This window comes from Thermobia domestica, chromosome 8 (genome assembly GCF_964235325.1).
Source record: "Thermobia domestica chromosome 8, izTheDome1.hap1.1, whole genome shotgun sequence".
NCBI lineage: Eukaryota > Metazoa > Arthropoda > Insecta > Zygentoma > Lepismatidae > Thermobia > Thermobia domestica.
In genome coordinates this window covers 197,355,035-197,380,093 of record NC_137461.1, presented here as the reverse complement: position 1 = coordinate 197,380,093, position 25,059 = coordinate 197,355,035, and the positions used below count along the sequence as shown (strand labels likewise).

The 25,059-nt window shown below is 33.9% G+C and overlaps 2 protein-coding genes across 2 annotated transcripts; both read left to right on the top strand.

The window, feature by feature from the left end:
* The first annotated feature begins 5,190 nt into the window (after positions 1-5,190).
* On the top strand, positions 5,191-5,745 carry LOC145692418 (histone-lysine N-methyltransferase SETMAR-like). The gene has a single exon (XM_081767725.1). The coding sequence runs from the start codon at positions 5,191-5,193 to the stop codon at positions 5,743-5,745; it is 555 nt and encodes a 184-aa protein (XP_081623851.1).
* Positions 5,746-8,843: 3,098 nt separating this feature from the next.
* LOC145692417 (uncharacterized) lies at positions 8,844-18,800 on the top strand. The gene is made up of 5 exons (XM_081767724.1): positions 8,844-8,992; positions 15,000-15,129; positions 17,097-17,249; positions 18,089-18,243; positions 18,603-18,800. The coding sequence occupies exons 1-5, from the start codon at positions 8,844-8,846 to the stop codon at positions 18,775-18,777; spliced, it is 762 nt and encodes a 253-aa protein (XP_081623850.1). The 3' UTR covers positions 18,778-18,800.
* Positions 18,801-25,059: the final 6,259 nt, after the last annotated feature.

The following is a 25,059-nucleotide window of genomic DNA, read 5'->3' as shown; positions in this document are numbered from 1 at the left end:
TCGAATTCGATTAGTTTTTCACTATCATCTATATTTCTGCTCTCCTATTGTCGCTGTCGAAAAGAAAACTTTACAATATAAAGTTCCTGAAATGTGAAGAAGACAATAAGTTTGATACATCAAATTTCAGTTAACTGAGTTTTCCATACTTTTTTTAGAAAACCTATCTCAGTAGTTAAGTATAATAAACAGAATTACCACTAAAGTTACTATTTTCGATATGGTTCAACAGAGTGCTACAAGCATTGCATGCATTAGTTCCAGCGTCCTACGTTTATACATAGATGATAAAGAAGATTGGGGTAGGGGTGAACCAGATGATGCCATCATGGTGGCCATTCTGAAATGTACAATTTGGAATTCAGGTCCAATGTTTCAACTGGAAAGGGGGGCTTGTGATGCTTGATTTTAGGCTAGAATTTCACCAAAAATACGAATCAGAAGGTATCTTTCACCTAACTTTAAGCAGTAATTTAATTTTGTGAAGTAAACATTGCGTATTGCATCCTGTGATGGGATTTGATTTCCCCTTTTTGTGAAGTGACATGCTCTCGCCCGCCGAAAAAAGACTTGAAATTGTTCTCATCAGTGAGGAACGCAGTACCAGAACCATGGCTAATGACTTCCATGTCAGGGATCCGAAGAGGAGCAAAATTGCGCATAAAATAGCATAGCGTATTTTGCGGAAATTTAATGTTTCTGACTCTGTACGCGACAAGCAACGCCCTTGTGAAACGAAACTCCCTTGTTATTTTGCTTATTATAATAAACTGGATCATCTAGAAGTTTCCATAGTTAAACAAATACAAATTTAAACAAAGGTTTGATGTAAAAAGGAACTTGAGTTACATTTTAAGAACTTCTAATATCAGAGAATTCCCTGTAAACAAAGCGCATTAGAAGTTCTAATATCAGTGAATTCCCTTCTAGAACTTCTAATAGCATTCACTGATATTAGAACTTCTAATATCAGTGAATGCCCCTGCATCATGCGCATTCACCCTGTGAAGTGAAATATTTTTCCCTTGTGAATATTTGCATTTAAGTGTCGTATATTTATTAGTTTAAAAGTTACAAGGGCTTGTCAGGATAAATGCTCTACTCTGTATAAACATTATACTTCTAGTTGGAAAGTTCAAAATTTATTCCGAAACATTAGTGGCGAGTATATTCCGAAGTGTTACTTCATTCATCAAAAAAAAAAAAAAAAACTGATTCAAACTGTGTTGGCAGTTCATTCCGACAAAGATGTGAATTCCGCCAGATGTTATTCCTGATACATTATTTCCAAATTTTCTTTCTCCTTGGTAATTTTAAAAATAAAAGAAAGAAGACTTTAATATGTGAAGTACTATTGATATACATTAGCTATCTTTATTTCTCAATATCATGCCAAAGAATGTGCAAGTTATTATTATTATTATTATTATTATTATTATTATTATTATTATTGACCTTTTGTTTAGTGTACTTTTCTCTCAAATATATTGGTGTTTCCTAGACACAGAAAAATTTTGATATATCGTACAAGGTTGTGCGTTTAATTTTATTTTATCCTCTGTTGAATAATTATAGAAATTTTAAAAAAGGAAAGTGACTCTCAATGAGATACTTATTGAACTTAGATAACAACAAGAAATTCAAGATAAAACAATTTAGTGAGGATTGAAACGTATCATTACTTGTTGATAACACTGTTGTCGTTCGTGATTACTACATTATTCATCTGATAATCGATAAATATGAAGATGTAAGCACAGAACACGGGATTAACAAATTCATAGTCAATAGGTTTCTTCACCTTTAATTATAAATGCCTTCGAAGAACATCTAAATTTAGTATAGTCATAAATTCCTGTGTATCGCAAATGAAAGATAATAATTGATATATAAATGACTACTCGTTTAAAATTTCTGATTACTCATTGTTTCTTCCATTAGTATGATAATGTGCAATACATGAAAAGATTGTGATTAAATGCATGTTGGTTATCAAAATATCAGAACTTAAATTAAAGTTGTTTTAATTAAAATTTATAATGTGGAAATTCATCTACACAGTCCAGTCAATGTAGAGACAAAAAGCATTTATTAAGAAGTTAGGGAAACTATGTTATTATGTATATATTGTAGTGCCAGAGAATATACGAGGATGGATCGAAAAACTTATGAAATTGAGAAAACATTCAAACGGGGCAAAACAATCATTCTTCCACATAATCATTAAACAGGTTTAAGCACTTAGCAGAACACAGAACCAACTTTTCTAACCTGGCTTAGTTTTTAGCAGCTATTTTCACATCACAGTTCGAAAAGAATCTTTTTTTTAGAGAGGCGCTACATGCCGAAAAACATAGTCACTGGGAACTACATCTGAGCTAAATGGAGGTGCACAAGAGCTTGAGTTTGGCACACAGTATGGGGACTGGCATTGTCGTGCAGGAGATGATAACTTCACTCAGAGCGCCAAGGGTATCATAGCTCAATCCCAGCTCTGACACAACTGAGCAAGCAGTTACCCTTGGACTGCAGGATTGATTCATTTCTTTCACCTGTGTCGTGTTAATGTACGTCTTTGCAGAACTTGGACGGCCGCTCGCTGACTGTGAATGTCCGATGGCGACACATTCTTTGCTAACAAGAAATGAATCACAACTTGGAACTCCCAGCGAAACAAGTTTTTTAAACTTCCTGGCATTTCACGGACTCTCACGCATCTGCCAACTCACTATCCGTTCAACCGTTGATTGACAACTAGCTCCATGCGTCTTTACTCTCGGGAGAAAATATTCTCCCCACAATTCTTGCTTTCCAATGCTGCTCCTTGTAACTTTTTTTGTGATGCAGCCTCGTATAAATGCGTAGACATCTTGTATTGATTGTTTTCTTGCGGTCAAATCAAATTGTGTTCTGCATAATTATTATAATAGGACAATCATCCACTAAACTCCATATAGATCTAAAAGTGAGAGTTCATATAGGCCTAAATCATAAGATATTTCGAGTCAGACATGACGCTCGAAATATTCTTAATGACCATAGATATAGAGTTTACAGTGGCGCCATTACTTATTTTCAATCAATCAGTACTTTGTTCAGATTGCAGTGAAAATAATTGCAAAGATTTTATGGCTCAAGCAAATCGTAATGACGCTCTAAGGAGAAGAGTATAAATTTTTGAAAAGTAATATTTTAAATGTTAAATGCTGTATTGTGACAGTGAAGCGATATTATCAGAATCAACAATCAATTAATGATAAAAGCAAGCGAATGTTTACAAAAATCGAAGCTCTCTTTGTTTCAGTGATTTAATAACCATTTACACTGAAACGAAGTGAATAAAACAGTAAGATTAAAACGATGCAGATTTCATAAAATATACAAGCTAAGCTGATGTTCCTGGTTTGTTTTTCTTAGGTACCTATGCTCGTTGGACAGGGAACCGATATTTAATTTTAGACCCTCTATACTGAGACCAGCGGAAACGCATGAATGCAAACTGGAACATATTCCTAGAATACGTTCATTTTTCCAACAACTGTCTGAAAGACGAGTGCACTCACAGAGGCAGTTACTTGGTCCTGACCCTTCAAAATTTCGTACCTCATTTTAAATAATATGCTTGTGTCTTGTGTGTATCAGACACACTCGCAGGGATCTAACTGGTACGAACAATATCCAATCTTATTAACAACATTGACATTAGTATACTTACCTATACTTAATGAACTTGCTTTAGGAGAGAAATTAATGATATAACCTATTACACTATCTGTGCTCTTTCTTCCTAAACAATTTAGTTCAATATTTTATTTTCTAAGAATATGTGTGGAGTACAATTGTGAAGCATGGAAATTAGGAGATCAAAGACGGATAATAGAAGACTTTCAAATGTGTCGTTATGGAAGAATGTTGCGAATATGGGTGGATGAGGTTCTTAAATGAAAGAGAATAAAAACGATTGAAGCAATAAAGTATACACTAAAAAATACTTCGAAAACAAATAACAAGTTGATTGGACGTATAATGAGTCAAGAGGAAATATAGAGAAATATAGAGAAGTCAAGAAGAAAACTACCCAGAGGAAAGTCGTGATTGAAATATACGAACCAAATAATAACAATTATGGGTAAGAAAATGGAAAGTTCAGGAGAGATGAAAGCGCAAAGCTGCTGCAAGCCAATCTAAACATTGTTTACCTAATGAGCAGGTAGAAGTTCTTGAAAATTACTTATCGTTTCGCCGGGTATGGAATGTTACCAGATCAGTGCTACACAGCCGGTGTATCGTGTAGTATTGGACCTCCATTAGCTTTGAACTTCCTCGAACAAAAATTTTTGGCGACCCGCCTAGATGAAGACAGGAGTTCTTTAATGTGCTCTTTTCAACTACTGAATCAAATTATACATTCTTGAGAAGTGTAAATGTAGAAGTAAAGGATATCCTTCAGTCGAGACACACCATAGAAAGCTAAATGCTCTGTGAATGTAAAACTTCATACTTTCCAGACTTCAACACATTTGACAGGACATGATATACAAATTTGACTTATTTGAGACATTTTGAAACGTCAGTTATATCTGAAGTAAAAGTGTAAAATTGCATTTTTAAATTATATTTTTAGAGTCATCTAGTGAGTCAACAATGAACTACTTTGATGCTTAATGCTCGTTACTTAAATTTTTTTTTTTTTTTTTTTTTTTTTTTTGCAATCAGAATTGCAAGAACACAAGGTTCTGTGCCTTGTATTTTGTATTTTACGCTCAGTATTTTTAAAATATATTTCTTTTTCTCAAGGTGTTGCTGTCCTCAGTTTGGCGTCCATGTGCCATCTTGTGATAGGGCAGTCCTAAGACGTTTCTAAAGCAACGGGCAGTTGAGGGGATAGAGCGTCAGAGAGCGACATTGGACGACTGCAACAAGTCTGGCAGTGTTGAGCTGGAGACCGCAGCGAAGCAGTGCTGCATCCTGAAACTCCTGAAAGAAGGCGTGAAGCCTGCTGAAATCTTCCAAAGATTAAGTGCGCAATATAGTGAAGAAACTGTTTCTCAGTTACGAGCGGTGTTAAAGTTCAAGGTAGGAAGAGAATCCGTTGTCAACGTGGCCAGTACTCGACGTTGAGTTACTGCGGTCAAAAAGACCAACATCTGTCGGATGGAGCAGCTCATTGTGAGTAATTGATGCATCAGTATGAGAGATTTGAGTACTGAAACAAACATCAATGTGGGAAGCGTAGAAATGATCATCCACGAACACCAATACTTCCGGAAAATCATAGCCCGATGGGTCCCAAAAATGCCAAAGTTCGATCAGAAGCACTGTAGGGAAAGCGTCTGGTCTCAGCATATTCTGCAAGTTCAGAGAGAAGCCGAGAGATTCCTTACAAAGATAATCACCTGTGATGAAAGCTGGGTGTATCATTACTCTGCAGAGTCAAAGCGCTCCGGCATGCATTGGAGGGATCGAGACTCGGCGCCGGAGGAAAACTTCAAGGCAAAAGCGTCTGCTGCCAAAGTGATGCTGACGGCGTTTTGGAACAAATACGGGTTGTTATGCACTGATTTCCTAGCACGTAGGGCCACAATCAATGGGGCGTATTATAGCAACCCCCTCCAGATCAAATTCAAAGAGGCTTTGCGAAGAAAACGGTCACGGATGGTAAAGGATGGCATCATCATCCTGAATGACAATGTGCGCCCTCATACGGCTACGACAGCAGTCACAGATATCACCAAACTTGGTTGAGAGATCCTAAACCATCCCCCGTTTAGCTTCGATCTGTTACCTTGCAACTTTCATCTTTTTGGCCCACTGAATGAGCACTTGGGAGGACAAATGTTCCACATCGGGGACCAACTTAAAATGTGTGTACAGAAATAGGTGTAAGATTGTCCCAAAGAAAATTATATGCCTCAGGAATATGGGCACTCCCACACCGATGAAGCAAGTAAATGTAGAGAGTACCTTGGAAAACAACGATAATAGGTTCTCGTGTTGTTTTCTCTATGTAATAGAAGGTAAGAAATTGCGGTTATAAATTTAACGTCTCTCGTAGATTATAGTAAAACCTTTAACTTACGCAGACGTCACGGAATGATTATTTACGTAAGTGAAAGACTGTCTGTACCCAGCACAAATCTCCTGCCATTTTTACCCAAGGTTTCCTCAGATATCCATTGTAAAGACACTGGATGAACTTCTCAACCTCATTGGAATGAGAGTAGAATGAGATGAGATTCCGTACTCCCACTATGGATCGAACCAATTGCTCTGATTAGTTAACTAATCGCTCTAGAAGATGTTCCTAATTAGGTGTTTGGTTAAGAAATTTCAAAGTGTATCTGAAGAAAGATGAAAAATTATACTACCACAATTATCAATATCTCTGATTCCCTATGAAAACGACCATAATGATTGTTCATTAATTAAGTATAATTGTGAACTTTCGACAATGGAGAATTTAAAAGAAAAAGATTATTTAGTGAAATGTTTTCTCAATTTTAGCAATGTTCCCTCTACACGATAAAACTTCATAACCAATGCATAAATTAAGTGAATAGTTTCTTCTACACATCCATACACACGGAATGATGTTCAGATTCAGTGACACTATGTATAGTTATAGAATTAGTGTAATATTAGTTTCATTTTTTTATTGGCATTATGCTAGCGTAAAATCATGTTCATCGGACAAAATTTAGTTAGTGACTATCAAAGTTGTAAGTGTTGAAGCTGCAAAACTCAAGTACGAACAAACATAGTTAACAATGGCAGTTGAATTTGAATTATTTTTAAAATAACATAGACCTAAGTTCCTGCTTACATATAAAATCATAACTTCCAGATTAGACTCATATACAACCAAGCCACTTATATCACATAACCACAACCAGTTTAGTTGTCATCTCCTACTAAAAATATCCAGCCCACACATAAGGCATATCTAAATAACTCATTCTATTTCCTTTCATTCGAGTTTCACTTTCTTAATTATTTCTTCTCTCTTTGATTCATTGCCTCCGTGATACTGTTCCTGTTCTTCGCAATTATCAGTGTTTCTGCTTCTAGCGTTTCAATTGAAGAAACCCAGTGCTTTGAGGAAGTTTATAAGAAACATACTTACTACGAAGTATCATATGAAGTGCATACTACAAAGTTTACAATAACTTTGAGTTTTAATATTTATAATACCAATGTTGAACTGCTTGACAATTCTTTCTTGAAATTAAACAAGAACCATTTACAACTGTTGTTGTTAAAGTTTTCAAGTAAATTTAATTTCAACTGAGCTTTCTCTCATATTGCATGTGCAAAATTAACTAAACTATAGATTTTGTGCTGCAGTAAGCTTTACATAATGATGAAATGAATTGACATACATATATGTACAGCTTGCATCAGAAGTTTACTTTATTGAGTTAACGCATACTTCGTTTGCTTCATTTACTATGTATAAATATGTAGTGACTGTCTTGGAAAGAAATGCTGAAAATGTGTCACTCAACTTGCGTATCATCCAATGGAAATACCGACAAATTATGGTACGTATAAATGAATCCGTATTATTCACGAAATCCGAAGTTGAATATAATTTTTCTCCTTCATTGTCTTGGATATGTAACTAAACTATTTGAGCCAATAGAGACTCTTGTTTCCTTATCGAGTCTGCGCTGGAATACTCTTTCAAACTTCATTGTGATCTTCTTAAATTGTTTATTAGCATTCTTTTCATTAGGTTGAATTTCTTTTCTCTTTAATTGCACCGACAGTTTACACAATGAATTTTAACATTGGGAATTAGTATTATTTTCTTTCTAATTACGATCTCTTTTGCTCATTGTACAGTAAAAAATATCCATCTTCTCCTTGGATCATATTTAGTTAAATGAAGATCATCAGAACCATATCGTTGTTTGGGTTTGCAGTACAGCTTGATGCAATACAACACGAAATACAATTTCAGGAATAAGCTCGTTTGAATAATTTATTTCGTCATTATTATCCAAAACGTGAGCTGTCGTATTGCCACTTATTATTGCAATTTTCTGTAATCGATTTTTGATGTCACTATTACAAGTAGTTTTGAATGAACTTCTTGTTCATAGTAGCAGAATACATTCCTGCTTTCTCGCGATCCTGAAGAATACATGATATAACGAATGATGTGTTCTGAGCAGTTATCATTCTATTCGGAATGTTGTGACATTTTCAGTGTGTTTGTACAGGGTGTAACTTAATTAATGTAACAAATGTCGGGAGGTGATTTCTGACCCCAGGTAAGATGAAAAGCACAGACCACCCTGGATGTAGAAATGTCGACTCGAAAGTTTGTCGGAAAAATGCAAAAATAGCCATAACTCAAGAACAAATTGTCGGAACAAAGTCGGATAAAAAGGAATGTCAATTATTTTTAGTCGTAAATTCCAATAATGTAAAATTATACGCAACGAAGGGGCCGCGCAAGGGGGACTCCCAAAAGAATTAGACTATTGCTTTTAGTATTTTTATTAAACGTTGAATAAGAAAAAAACAATCAAGTACATGATTTCAACAACAATAATTAATAGTATATCGTTCAAGTTTGAAGAACACTTAGAATTTGAAAGAAAGTGAAGTGCACATGTGTGATTGATCTATTTTGTCTCAGTTCAGAATAACTTCCGGAGAAATAATTAAAATGAAACGAAGTCTTCTACATATCACAATTACACCTTCTAAGTTAATGGTGACGGATGACAAAATAAACTGTTTCGTGTCCAAGTTAAGAGTTTGTGATAATGAAGAAAAGAACTTTAAGTTAGGTTTATAACGGCTTTGCATAAAACAGTCAGGCGTGAGGCACTATGAGGAAACAATATATAGTATCCAAAGTGCAAAGATCGCATGTGATGAACGAGTGTGCAATGGATACTCCACATGACAACAAGGACTCCTACAAATTACATGAATACAATTTGGGCGAAAATATGTTGCACGAAAGGATTTCCTCCAGGTAACACGGAATCCCTTGGAAGATGATAATTTCGTGCACAGAAGCAATGAAAAAATGGAAGAAACACAAGGTCTTGCGCGTGTTGCATCATGTTGCAGTTCTATATGGTTTCAAACTACGGATTTGTTCTGTTTCGTACAAAGTAGAATAACTGTAGAACACTCAAAGAGGTAGCTTGTTCAGTATTTGTGTACTGCAATATGTGTACACGAAATATCCGTTATAATTTAGTTTAAAGGCTCTGAAATTGTCTGTCGTGGATCGCATTGCAAATACGACATCGTCGAAGCAAATTTGGACAGTGCGGTCAAACAAACTAGGCATTTCGGAGATGACTGCCGGTACAATATGAACTCATGCAACAAGTTAGGTTGTCGTGATCGATGTTGTACACGGAAGGCATTTCATCTCCCAACAGCATAAGAAATCGAGAGGCATGCGGTTGAAAGAACGAATTCTTCAACACAGGCCCTTCTTTCCTATTTCAACGATCTGGGAATTTCTCATTTAAGTAGGTTCTCACATTCCTGACAAAATGTGTACGTACATTGTCATGCTGGAACCAAACCTGCTCTCTTAATTTAAGGGAAACATGTTCTAACAGTTTTGGATAGACACACGTAAAAATAAAATATACGCGCCCCTACATAGGCGATCCGGTAATACGTAAGGTCTTATAAGAAAATCACTATAACGCACCGCACGTTTACACTAAGTCTGTGGTGTTGATCGTTCACTACAGTTCCATGTGAATTTCGTAAAACCCACAACAACACTCTTGCTAGTTTTAGGACGCCCTTTAATCGTCCCAAGTACCCTGTGTTCAAATTCAAATGCTCACATAGTGCGATTTCCTCCATTTTTACGTCAGAGCGATTGAAGAGAGCCTGTCTTTTGAAGGCGAATATGGAGCTTTGAAGAAATGAAGGGAAATTCACTCTTATTTGAGAGGAACGGTTACGATATAGACGCCTCTCAGATATTACCTATTGCCTCTTCATGAATAAGGTACTTATATGCAGTTCATTTCTGGTGGGCAGGGTAATCTGCCACTGCGTAGACAATCACAGATAAATACAGTCAATATTACTTGATGACAGGCGGTTACACTTTTAGACGACCGTTTATCTGGACACAACCCTCCACCGTTGAACACAACACTTTCTGTCCTATTATACACTACTTAAATACGTAACACCAAAGCATCAGTCTATGTGTCTATGTGCATCATTCATAATTTGCGTAAGTGTCCACTATAACACACTAATTGGCGCCATTTCAAAAAATTGCAAGATAGCCTTCTGCGAGGCACTCTTGATTGGTACAAAAGGAACGATTATTCAGTACTGTGCGAACTAAAAGTATTTCTTTCTTAATAAAAGTACTATGATCTACGTACGTACTTCTACGTGTACGCAAAAGTACCACCTACTGTTTCCTCAGTGTACGTATTCCTTTCAGCTCCAGGGTACATATTAGAAAATAGAAAGAAGATTCCCTAATATTTCTTTGATGTGAAAGAGGCAGTTTGTCAACTCCAAGGGAGAGCAGCAGCCACTCAAAAATATTTTTGAAAGAACCTCTGGATTCACCTAACGGATAAATTAATTATAATATTCCAATGTTTTTTGTATCGTTATGCAATGCGCAACGCGTCCTTCTCAATGAACCCACCACAGTATTATTTGGTTCCTTTGCTACAATCTGTCAGGGAGGCTAATGAAAGAACTTATGATAACAGAAATGTATCAATTATATCTTTGAAGTTTACAAGGCAAACCACCATGTGGTAAGGAGAGGTTAAAAATATGTGCTTTAATACCAACCAAAATTGTGACACGCATCCCAAGTCGCAGATGTCAAAGACAGGGGGTGCAAGCAACAAGGATACACCAAAAACCACAGAACATATACCACTGGACCAAAAAGAGATTAATAAACATGTATCTCTGGGCAAACCAAAATTTTCAAAGGTTGTCCCGTACACAAGGTGTAAAGTATCAAAGGTGAAGCTAACATTCAATCATAATCAAGAAGAGAATTTTATGTATGTTCTCCTAGCTCATCCAAAAATTTTTGACACTGGTAGTCTGTCCTGAGGTCGAGTCAAATGTCAAACATTGTCCAATTTGTAATTACTTAAATTCATTATCACTTAAGAGTGCTCTATGCTACTACTATGTATGTATAAGTTTCTCCGTCCGTTGTATAATAATATTTTTGTTATTCTTTCGTCATTGTTAAGTTATTAATTTAAAAGTATTTCATATATATATCGCTACCAAAATTAGATAAACTTCAACTGCCTCTGAATCATTAAAGTAGTGAAAGATTTTGCATAATATTTCCAACAATTATTTACATTTCATGTATTGTGTGTTTTACGTTTATTTCATTGACGTATCAACGATCAAAGAAATAACTTTCCATTGAACAGAATAGATGTTAGATAAGATTATTATTATCTTGTAATTATTACCATTGATTGTTGTAAGAAGAATAAGATAAGAAATATGAATGGAAATTATCTTGCAAGTTTACCTTGTCTTCCGCCCATATCTTAACATATTTCTTCTGAATCATGGAGTCATTTGGTTCCTATGTAATACAAACTGACAGATAATTTTGTGTATATAAATGCCATGGTTAGGTATTGTGTATCAATACCAGCTTCTCACATTTGGATTGTAAGTAAAATAAGACATAGTAATAGTCTCTAAATAGTTATTGTATTATTTTAATAGTTAATTTGCATCTAGTCTTCGTAAAAAGAATAAAAGGTATATTATATATACATTATTCTAATATTAACAGTCCATAGAAGAATCACACAACTGAGAAATAATCAATATTTTTGGACACATGTAATGTTAAAATCGTCATGTCCAAAAGTAAAACTTCTAATATGTAACACTTAATTTCATATTTTTCTCATAATTAAAATGAAACATTAAAGACTTATTCAAATGCTATTTTTAGTAACGTCATGGTAAAGAGGAAACATTAAATATTAATGTAATGAGAGAAAATTATAAACTATACATATCTAACTACTTTTACTAACCTTACCTTTGTGTAGACTGTAAAGGAAACTTATAGATTAAAGAGGAAATGACTGGTACATCTTATTTGAAAGTATTATCAATAAGGGAAGATTCCTTATCAGATATTTATATTGACATCATGAGAACTTTGTATTAGCCCTCAGTCCAAAAGAGTTTTTTTTAAAATTTATTATGTATCATTAAAGACAACCCTCGTGTATGGGCCTGTTATTTATAAATTGTCCATTCGCAGTGTTTTGTAAGAGTTGAATTTATAAGCAGAAATTTTACAGGATATTTAATTGTATCCTATATACTTTCTATTTGTTCATTTAGTAAAAACTTCCATTTTGCAAACCAATAGTTCCTTGATGTTTAACATACTAGAACAAGAACAACTACGGGAAAGGAAATGGTAGGTAGTTTGCTAGGTCCTATATTTAAGGGACTATCCCGGATATAGCGTGGAAAAACTTAGGAAACTTTGAAAACTTCAGTCAGAATGGCTGGCCTCTGTGTTTAAACCCGGAAACTTTTGCTTGCTAAATTAGAATTCAATAATGTGTCTATATTAACTAGTAAATAATTTACCATAGATCTTACAAATAATTATATTATATGTTACGATATTTAAGTGCTGTATTTATAATTTTAGTTAATTTAAGATATCTAAAGCATACTCATAAGTCATAACATATCTAGTGTCAAATTTGGTACTAAAATGTGCTACTAATAAAATAGTTTTGAATGAAACGATATGGCGGGAACAAAAATTTTTCTGAAGACAAAATAAAATTCTAATAATCAATTCTTGATTATTAAAATGTTTCCACTATAATCGTACTGCTGAATATCTTTTAGCTAATAACGGAACATAGCTTACCACAACAACCGTTCTGGTTTGATAGTACTTCGTCGGATAATATGAACCTGTTTCTATGATGCTGAGTTGCTTTCAATAAAAACCGCATCTTTATAATGTATACCATATTTGTTCTACTGAAATCAGTATTGAAACCGGAAGCAATACTAAATTTTGACCACTTCTACTTTTTGTAGAGTACATGTAGATTCATATGTTTCTTTAAGATGTTGAATCGTTAGCTGAAAACAATTTTTGCTATTTCTTTCCATTTTCATTTGATGGTAATAAACGTTCAAGCCTAATATGGCTAATTTAATTCATTTCCGATTTAAGTAGTGGATTAAATGACGAGATTAAATCTATTCTTTGGACACTCAATCTATTGCAAGTATTCACTTTTCAATATCTCTTACCATTTTTGCTCTGATATCTGTCGTCAGACGGACGGACAAACAAAGCCGTTCTATAAGACTTGAAACACTTATACATAGCATAGTTTGTTAATCTACCATTAAATGATGTTCTCATATCATTCTTAAAACTTCAATGTCATACTCTGAGATATTAATATTTAAATTTGTTTCCAGCAGACATTCCATACAATAAAAATGCATTTTACAACTGTAGTAGTATTACTTCTGGCACTAGTAGGATGTAGTCTATGTTCTTATCATTCTTCAAGAAACTTAAATGCTGGGAAAAAGATTCCGAGGTAAATATATCTTTCTCTAGTTTTGTAATAACTTAAGGTATTGTATTTCCTATTGCCTACTACTTAAAATGTTACTATTATAAAGTATTGAATGTACTGATTTAGAAATGAGATTGAACTTTTAAAATAATAATTTAATTAAAGAACAATACAGTGCATTTGACAGGTATACTGAAGATAAATTCTTACTCTACTAGGAATGCCAAGAATTACAGGTTTGAAAGGGATATATTAAAAATCGTGTAACACCAATAACGAAAGAAAATATACAGAAACTGTTCAACTTTCAGATTTAATGTTAAGAATGTTCGCTGTGGCTTATTTTCGTCACACAACACATCTATGTAGCAGTTTTTTCGTTTCACGCGTGCTCTTACATACCCTTACTAATAGTCGTAAATTCAGCTGTAATGTGATCCTAGAGCTATCTCAAAGCTGTTCTTAGTGGTGGCATAAGCTGTGACTTTTACATATTCCCAAACCAAAAAATCACAAACTGTGAGATCATGTTATCTAGGAGGCGATAGGAAAATGTTAAGACTTCTTCATAACAATCCAAATATCTCGAGGTTCTTCGTTAAGGTAGTGACATATTTCAATGTGGGAGAGCAGTGATCCATCCTGAAAGTGTGGATAATATCTCGAAATGCTTCGGCGCAGCTGGCGGCTGTGTATGCAATGCATTGTACAGTAACCACGTTAAAAGTTTTCCATATTCCAATATATATAATCTTTTCTGATGCATTTAGGAAACTAGACTGATACAGCTGTCCGTTACCATGAATAAAGATTATGAATATAGAAAATTAAACTTTTTAATGTGTTCTTGCGTTTCTTGATTAGCACAAGTGTATTGTATTAAGTCGATGAATCATTTATAATAATTCATTATCAGAAATTCTTGGTAATTGTTTAAGAGTATTTCAAGAATAGTCTATAAGAAACTTGATTAGTAGCGTATAAGTTAATGTACGCAATATAATTTCATTAAAGAACCAGCTTGAACAATTATAGAGAATAGATTTTTCATTAATACGTTTTCATGTTCTACAATAACATAGTTTCCTAAATAGTATTCGTTAAACAGTTAATTCATGATGTATCACGTACGTGTTAAAAGATTTATAGCATTTATATATTGTACATATATCACAAGAGGTGAAAAATATCATTGATAAACATTACTTACTGAACATTTTTAAGTTTCCACCTTTATGTGTAATAATATGAAAATACATGTGCATTCTTTCCTCACTGAATTAAGAAATGAAATTAGTAAATCCATTCTTAGGTAATTGTATTAAATAAAGTAAAGTATATTGCAAACTCAAAAATTCTACATAAGGCAATTTAATGAAATATGAATACATAATTTATTTCTTAAAGGTTGTCCCAATTAATGACGAATGACTACAATGTATACATAGACCAATTCCTAGCTGAACTATCTAAACAACTCAAGGAAGATGGAGATTCTGTTGCTCTTGAAAACGACTTTGGACATTTTCTGGACCCCGTAAGACATTAGATATTTAGTACAAATATTTGATAAATTTTTACTACTTCGAATTTAATAGCATATATTTTATTAACTAGATATCCAATTGATATGCCTATTCAACTTTAGAATCTACCCAGGAGACAAGTAAAATACAAGGGTAAAATAACGTTTATGTAGATATTGTTACAAGTGAGATCGTTTGCTGATTACATAAAATAACTTGTGTTCAAAATTAGCAAACAGGAACTAATGGTAGATGAAAACGTTTCAATATCGCGTGTCACAGGCTGCAGAAGGACGATAAGATATCGTAAAAATACATCTAAAATATTAATTCTATGAGACAAATGTTTCGAAAAGTGAGAATGAAGTCAAAGAAAGTTATTCTAAAGAAAGAAAACTACTAAAATTATAAAAGCAAAATTTCTAGCAAAATAGTCAAAATACATAAATTGTACAAATAAAACGACGGAGTCAGAAAAAATAAGGTAATATAAGTAAGTTTGTGGTAGATGGAGGGGAAGTAAAATAACAGAAAGTAAATATAATAGTCAAAAGTGAAAATAGTTAACAAGAGAAATAAATTTTAAGGTAACAGAAGGCAAACATGGAAAATTGTATGGGAGTAAAAATGACTCCCACGTATTGAAGAACAAAAGAGATTAGGCAAAGATGGCGAAGGAATTTGCTATATTGGAGGATGAGCTCGATAAAAATTACACTAAAATTAAAATCGAAAGCTTCTGAAGTAAATTTTGTACTAATTGACATATAAAAAATACATAACAAAATATTAAAAATACAAAAAATCATAAAATATATATCTAAACATATAATGAAACTGATAAGGAATAGCATGAACGTAGAAGTGACTACTTCAAAAGATATACCATTGATTTTACCCATATATTAAATAACCAATAAAGGAACATATTGAAAGGAAAGTAACGCAATATTTCTCAGAGGAAGATTCACTTGCACAACTGAACTTGAAAATGCAGTTATTCAGAACATTTGAGGAGCAATTGCCAAAAGAAAATCAAAACTGGGATAAATGATGTTTTCTGTTAACCAACAAGTAAGTGTTAGAGTATGATGAGAGATAAGATGTAAATATATGCTATGGGATTTGTATCGTCTACTGTTCGTCAGAATCTGAGAGAAAAATCATCAAAGTACTGACGAAAATGAGTAGTAATAACTGAATGGTAGTCGGATGGAAGATTATGAAAGATTAAACTACTGAACACACAGGAGATAAAGTAGAATAGCCAAGTACTTTCTAGTACCAAGATAATATTAGTGGTGGAGGTCGAAAACGTGAAGAAGAGATAAAAACAAAAATTAAAACGCAGAGAGTCCGATAGATCAAGGAAAACATATCAATTGGGTCGTTGAATGAAATTGTGAAAGATACTTATGAAATAGTACATACAGTCTACAGAGCAGAAATTCCGCCATTATGAAAAAGGAACAAAAACGAGCATTTTTTTTTTTTTTAAAAAAAAAAAAGAAGAATAGGAAAATTGGAAATTTCAGTTGTGAGGAAATAAAAATTATGGCGATGATTGAGTACTGGAACAGGAAAAGAAGCATTTCGGGTATAATTAAAATCAGGAAAATGAACTGGCGAGAACGCTTTCTACATTTAAAAATAAACCATATTCAGAAAAAAATAGTTTAAAAGTAAAACGAAAAAAATTGTCCCTCAATAAGAGGTCTAAATTTTATTAACTAAATAAAGCACATGGCTACTTCAAGATGAAGGCTATACCTCAGAACTGCTGCACATGGAAGATTTAAAATTTGTCGCAAGTAACCTGATTCTGATGGCATCATACTTAAGATGATTAGAACTAAAGTATGCATGACGATGTCATTGTGAAGCTAGTCTGATAATAGTATTTTGTTAGTGTATCGCTGAAGCTACATTGCAATAAGCATGTGATAATATATAAATTTACGTCTTTTTTTATTTTCAGCTTCAAACTGGAAGAATAATCGACTTTCAGCTGGAAAATGGAATATTTCATGGTGTATCTAACATAAGTCGAGGAGACAATGTTATAAATTCAATAAACAACAGAACAAATGAACTTCATTTATCTTTCAAAGTAATTTACTCAAAATCTCAGGTGAGTAATTTAATTCGAAAATTGTTTACAGAAATTAAATATGCCATAATTATGAACAACCAATAACAGCTTAAGTTGAAAATACTATTTTGCAATAATCACGAAATACATGACATTTTTAAGGATTAGGATCTCTACTCTAATTGTAAAATATTATGGTTATCGAAAGAACATAGTGAAATTGTTGTGTATTCGTTTCTATTGGAAAGAAGTAGGTTTCATCCTACATATACTCATTAAAATTGTGTGTCTTCTCGTTTCGTCTGCTGGAGAATTCTATTTATAATGTATTCAATATTCTTTCAACGGAAATTGAAATGGAAAACTGTGCAACAAGGCGCAAGAGCTAGACCTAAGCACGTGTTTAGTACTAAGATGTTTCTATTGAACATTGATTTCCAGGGTGGAAACAAAGAACAATGAATTTACGAAGACTAATCATTGAGACTTGAAGTACATAAATACAATAAAAGACTTTTGCCCCAAAACTAGAAAATACTTCATTCTGGTTCGAACGTATCACGAGTGCATAACACTTATGAATTCATACAATTCTAAAGCGCTTTATGGATCTGTGTTTTACATAATTTTAAGGCACGAAACGTCGCTGTTATGTAGTTAAATCTGAAATAAATATTTAAACATTGAAGTTAAATTATGACAAGAAAGCTACATGTTACATGGTGTATACACTTTATATTATGCAACATAACCAAATTATAGAATGAAAATGTGAGTAAGCCTAATTTCCAATACTTAACATTCACTCTTCCATTACGTGCGCTGATGTGTGCATTTTATAAACCATAAAATTCAATTCAATTACATATTCATTTCAGGTGAATTTCAATTTTTCAATTCGCATTGATAATGGACCTCGATATGATGGAGATGTCGTTGATATAGTTAGTACAGAGGATATTACAATGGGAATTTATATAGACTATACCTTATTAGATTGGTCTGTTTTCTACACAGTTATACCAAGCTTCAAGTAAGTAGATTATTTCACTTGTAACACATTTAACTAAATAGCCAAATCAACTGTTTCTCTAGGATTCTATTAACTGGCTATAGATTGTGGCTAGCAACAAGTACCGTTGGTTTTCATTTTTTTTCTTAATACGACAAAAAATAAATTTTTATTTAGTTCACGTATAATTTCCGAAACCTATAATTTTCAGATTTTTGAATCCCATTTTCTACTTATAGTAGCTAAATTGTAAATAATATTTAAGATAATGTGTTAGAATAATCAGATACTGATATGAATTTTATATCTTTACCTTGATTCAATACATTCCTGGATATATCGAATTCTGTACTGTATTCACATGTTATTTTCTTTTGTAGTTTGAACAGAACCCACGTGGCGTGGTATGATGACAACAGCCAGACCTACATGTCAGATAATATATCGCAGACTGGGATAAAGGGATTATCTGATAGCAGTTCTTCCATTCATTCAGCATACGTTGATAAACTGACGAATGTTTTAAACACCATTGGTCTACCGTCATTGCCTTGATGGATGTAATATTCCGGAGGTGTAAAAGATTGACAGAGTTCCTAATTTGCAACATATTTAAGTCTAGAAATACTATTATTTCTTTGTTGTTAGTTTTAAGACTATTAAAATGTTATAATATTTATTTAGAAAAATAAAGTTATCTTATTTTCGATATTTTTTGTTTTCATAAGAACCAAGTCACACTTCATACAGTGAGTGTCCCTAAAGTGTATCGCCCGCACCTTGAAAGGCCCCCAGGCTGTCCAGTTATATACATAAGCACATTGGCATATTTAGGGGGCCTATCGGGCTTAAGCAGTAATTATTAATTTAATTATTAATTTAAAGTAAATGAAATATCTTGAAGAATTCTCTAATTTCCAGCAATTAGCAAAGCTCCCCCCGAAACAAAATCGTAAATACGCCACTACATAAGCATTTCTCTTAGATTTTGTTTCTTGCGTAGCAATCCAATTAAATTTTGCGTTGCAAATTATAATTTTTTATCGCATTTTCGGAAGCTAAGTAAGTTAATATCTGTGTATTTTACTGTCTTAAGTGGACACGCAATAACAAACATCAACAGTTTTTGTCTGTAAGTGACGTATATATTGTCATTCTACATATTTCCTAAGATGACGCTGGTTTATAATGTGCTCTAGGATTTTTCCTGTATTCCTAATATCGTCAAGAAACAAACAGTTAGCATTACGTAATTCAGGAAGTAAACCTTCATTTTAATGACAAAAACTCAACAACTTAATTCCTAACATGTGCTAGCTTTCTAATTCATGTTCTAGCCAAATGCTACTCGGATCAAGTTCATTCTTCCATTTTCAAAAGTTGTAAACCGAATACTACTTTTCTTTTCCCATTTCAATGAAAAGGAAGGCGGAGTAGCAGAAGAATATTTCTATTTCAAAACTGACAAACAATTTTGTAGATGTATTATTTATTAATTACTTACCAAAGCTTCTAACAACAGAGGACAGAAAAGGAGGATACTTCTAAAGTTACCTGTTTTCGTTCGTTATCAAATTCCCTAAAAACTAGGTGAAGCCTTGCATGTTGAAAGACCGTTGCTTCATTTTCATTACCGTTATAAAATGTCGAAGCGTACATTGTTTCTTTGTCGTCAACTCTGCAGCCAATCTCAAGTAATAAAGTGCATTACAACAGTATTTTCGAAGGGAGCATTACAACAACTATATATATACTGCTGAAAGGGGCGCTAAACTCAAAATAAAATATATTATTATTATACGTGTCTTTGGTATGGAAGACCCGGGTTCGATTCCCGGCGGGTGCTCATGTGGTTCGGGGCCTACGATAAGCTGTAGGTTTACTTCTCATATAGTCTCGCTGCTGAAAGGCGCCCTAAACTCAAAATCAAACATATTATTATTCTTATTATTAAGTAGAGAATAGAAAAAAGATTTGAGAGTACTAAATTTGGTGACACATTTTATTTTCACCCAGTTTGCTTTGCACCCAGGGCCGTAATTTGTGGGGGGCACCGGACAACTGCCACCCAGGGAAGGTCCCCGCCGTTTGATGGGGGACCATTTTAAGACTTTTTTTTTGCTCCATATACTTACGAACATGAAATTATAAATGAAGCATCCAACAGGTTCACTACATTATATAAACAAAACAGCACACAAAAGGCAAATAAAACAAAAGTGAGTCGTGGGCCCATTTCAATAAAGCATGTTTACTGTTAGGGGCCTATAAATAATATGTATTAGTATGGATTTGAGATCTGTCAATATTGTCCCCTTAATTAATTTGTCATGTATGAAACGGGCTCAGGGGCACAACTAATGGTCCCGCAGACCTGGCAAGTCGTGGATGTCTTGCTGTATTACTTGCACACGGGTTTACTGCAAACGTCGCAAACTTGCTTTTGTTTACTTCTTTCAGTCCGCGGATAAAGATGACATATCTTTCTTTTCTTGTTGATGATGGTATTTCAAGATAGATTTGCTTTATTGTTGTGAGAATTCTTTTTTGCAGACCCTTAGATCTTCTTTGGATATGATCTAGCACATGACTTTCTGCAACATCAACCAGGAAAAGTCTTCTTATATAATGCGCGCCAATATGCCACTCGGGGTGAGTATTTGTCCACCCATCACAAACAGCCACTCCACAGATATCTAAACAATTCATAAAAAATGCAAAAGGCCATCGATTAGTTATGTCCACTTTCATATATATGCATATACAAATTGGTTCAAGGATTCTACACCTCCCTTGGTTTTGTTATACGGTAGAAGTACCTCTGCTTTATTATCCTTTTCCTCCACAATAGTGTTATCATTATGCATTATAGATAGAAGAAATGAAATGAAATGAAATGAAAGTTTTAAGTCCGGTGGTATGCCAAGAGATGAGTGAAGTGGTGGAGAGAAGAAAGTGAGAGGAAACGGGAGAACCTCGAAGAAATCCACGCACACGGTGCTTGTCCATCACAAAGTTCACTTGTCGCAAGCTGGGATCGAACCAGGGACACCATGCTCCAAAGGTGAACGTTCTACAACTGTGCTACCGTGGTGCAGATAGAAGAACCACAGCTTATTTGCCTTCGGGTTGCCTGATTGTAATCCCTTTCAACAATAGTAGTTGTATACTCATTGTTAACCAGTCCTGTGCGGTGGAAAATCGGCGCCCGGGCAAGAGTACAGCGCTCCCGTACATATAAATGATCTCGGCATACCAGCCGCAAAGCGTCACCACGGTAAGAAAATTTTCAAAAATAAACCATGCTTTTCCTTGATTTTGAGCACTTTCTATTACATTTTTCCTTCCATTTTATATATGTGCACATGCATTTTCCTACCATGAATAACATTACATACGAGAATTTTGCGCACCCTTTACTTCGACGCACGGGTCCACCGCCCCGCTCTCCCCCTAACAGCACGGCACTGTTGTTAGCACAACAAATAGGAAACAAATATTGGTTCATTATTTCTGCTTGCCTATTCAAAACATTTCTACGAAATCAGTAAATAAGATAACAAAATAATAATAATAATAATAATAATAATAATAATAATAATAATAATAATAATAATAATAATAATAATATCGACATATGGTGTTAGGTTACAATAGCCAAGTGTTCAATATATAATTATGTGACCATTTGATCTTATATATTACAGAAATTGCATTAAAGCTATACGGAGCCTCTTAGACCCCTGTTGCCCGGTTACGTCAGGGAAAGGTTTTCAATTTAAAAAAATCATTAGCTTCACCAACTCGATATGTTCATGATCTTAACTTTGACTAAAGACAGGAGAATTGAGAATTTTTTGTCATCGAAATATGTATGGTTACTGAGAAATTTAAAAAAAAAAATCAAGCTTCTGGGACTGGGAGGCCCCGGTTGCCCGGATGTTACCAAATTGCTACGAAAGACTAAATACGACCACTTTTACCATCTCTCCTGAGCTGTAGAAGATATGCATTATTAAGAAAAAAAATTAAAAAATCTCTTTACAGGGGATTCGAACTGACGTCCCTTACATTTGTAAGGCAGCACCTTAACCACTACACCAAGAGCATTCCTTGGTAAACGTTTACTTGTCAGTGTATTTGCTGGTATTTGTTTTTTATGTTCCCACTTCGACAATGGTTACTCTTTTTTCTCCGTTTAGCAGCTGTTTCTGGCTTTCTTCATCGGTGTCGTCCTTTATTTACACTATGCACTATTCGTATTCACAGCGTGTGCATCTCTGCAATGTCTTATTCAGATTAGACTTTTCTTCTTGCCCCTCAGTAAACATTTGATTGATTTAATTCTCATATTCTCCATGGCTGGAGCGCAGGAATGCCAGACTCAAAAAACAGATGTACATTTATTTTCCTGACAGAGTGTACTTTTTATAATATTGGACACACTTGTTTTATAATAGTTGAGGTCATAATGAAAGGAAAATCGTTATACTTGAATAAACAGAGTAAGGAGCGTAGATATTGTAAAATCTTTTTCAATAGCTTTCTTTTATATTCTGTTACTCGAGATTTCCTTATAGTTTGTAATTAGAATACTTACCATCATATCCTCATTTTATTGACATAGCAAGCCAATATATGTTACCAGTAAAATAGTTTAGATTGATCGAGCCCCTGATGTGATAACCACAGTATTTCATGTCACGCCGAGCCCCCTCCCCATTTCGAAATCCTGGCGAAACGAACCAATATACATTGCCACTAAAATAGCTTAGAATGATAGAGAACCTGGTCTGATAACCACAGTATCTCATGTCACGGACCCACCCATTACGAAATCCTGGCTACGTGCCTGCAACCGTACATATACTTTACATAGTACAGCAATACGCTATATAAATTTTCGCAATCAAGCAAACCGGAAGATGAATTTCCTGTGATATTAAAGTCGACTTTTTACAAAATAATCATTATTAATTGTCCATATTTCTATCAGTACTTTTGCCACGGACTGAGAGCTACAAAACTAATAGAATTAGAAATTACAGATTTCATTCCTTTTTTCTCTCACACTAAAGTCCTTCTGCATTTTGCTAAGATTCTCATTTCTTTTAAATATATGTCCCCTATCCCTGGCTAATTCTGGTTGGTATCCTGCCTTTTAGGGATGAGCATAGGGAAGTTGGAGTGAGTTTTGCGAGGAAACTTGACTTGCCTCGAAAAATTTTCTCCAACTGAAGTCGAGCCTTTTCAAAGTAAAGCAAATAGTTTTAAGTATTCAAAAAAAAAAACATGACAACGTGAGGCACAGTAATAACAATAAGAAGAAGAAGAAGAAGAGAAATAGGAAGAAGAAGAAGAAAGTTTAAAAATCGCTTCTTTCAGTTTTTTATCTTCGTTATTGTCTCTTACATATATCCTCTTATGTTTTTTCTTTTTTATTATAACACGGAGTATAAACAAAATATGGGCTGTTTTTTTTTCTGTTGATACTAAGAAGTTCAGTATTTGTTTACTGGTTGAATGCTCACCGAAGTCTAGGACACAAAGATGTCATTCACGAGGTTCCCGATTTGAGCTCCGAAGAAGCATGTATTCAGGCTTGTGCCAAAAGTGGTTAAAATTATCGTGCTCCGGGAATACAGGTTCAAACCTGTTCGGCCCGGGTTGGACTTCGGCTTGGGCTACCTCTCTGCCTTGATACTAACGTAAGTAAATGCTGATGTTCACGCACAGACGATAAGTTTTGACGAGGATGTCTTGTCATAAAAATTTATTCTCCTCTCGTTAAAGAGATAAGACGAGATGCTAGAATTGTCCCCTCACGTGAACAATTTTAAAACTGTTCCACATTACTGCTTACGTTTCTCATAGTTTTCGTTTTCCAGCCACACTCTAAGCTACAAGACTAATAGATCTAGAAATTATATTTCATTCCTTTTTCTGTCACACTAAAAAACTTCTGCATTTTGCTGAGATTGACATTTTTTTTAAATAATAGCTCCTCTCTCCCGGACTAAAATTCTATCTACCATAGTTTTGAAGTAAGCGGTACCCGAAAGTGTAAATCTTGTCGACTCTCAAATCTCTACAGTTTAATAGAAAAGATTTCACATTTCATGTTGTTGCTTCTTTGTTATAAAAACACTTTTGGTTGCCTCTATTCATGGTGAATTACTAAACTTACACATTTATAATTATTGAAAAATGAATAATTAGTTTTAAACATAAAAACTCATAACAGTTAAGTTTAATGCGTTATACATGCACAAAAATAGAAAGGTAATGAAAATCTTGTCGATTTGTTGACACATGCAAACTGAATGTGAGTAATAAATGTTTATTCAATATATGTTGAACACGAGTAGACTCGACTTATAACTGAAGTCGAGTCCACTCAAAACGATGCAAATTCTGTGTGTTTTAAGTACTCTGGAAAAATGTGAGGCACAAGAGTACGGAGGATCATACAGGACTTTGATGTTCACTGCACTTTAATTATGATTAATATACACTAATAATAATAATAATAATAATAATAATAATATTAATAATAATAATAATAATAATAATAATAATAATAATAATAATAATTATTATTATTATTATTATTATTATTATTATTATTATTATTATTATTATTATTATTATTATTATTATTATTATTATTATTATTATTATAGTAATAATATGAAGGACAAGAACAAGAAGAAAATTGAAACGATTTTTTCCTTTCTTTAAGTTTTTTAACTTCGTTTCTTTCAATATCGGGACGTGGTGGCTCAGTGCTAGAGTGTTCATCTCTGAAGCATGTGCTCCCTGGTTTGATCCCAGCTC

Excerpts from the sequence above, each read along its gene's own strand:
- LOC145692418 (XM_081767725.1), top strand. The coding sequence starts at position 5,191 with ATGAGAGATTTGAGTACTGAAACAAACATCAATGTGGGAAGCGTAGAA.
- LOC145692417 (XM_081767724.1), top strand. The coding sequence starts at position 8,844 with ATGAGGAAACAATATATAGTATCCAAAGTGCAAAGATCGCATGTGATG. Across the intron at positions 8,993-14,999 it reads CACGAAAGGATTTCCTCCAG|GTTGTCCCAATTAATGACGA; the intron begins GTAACACGGAAT and ends TATTTCTTAAAG. Across the intron at positions 15,130-17,096 it reads TTGGACATTTTCTGGACCCC|CTTCAAACTGGAAGAATAAT; the intron begins GTAAGACATTAG and ends TTTTATTTTCAG.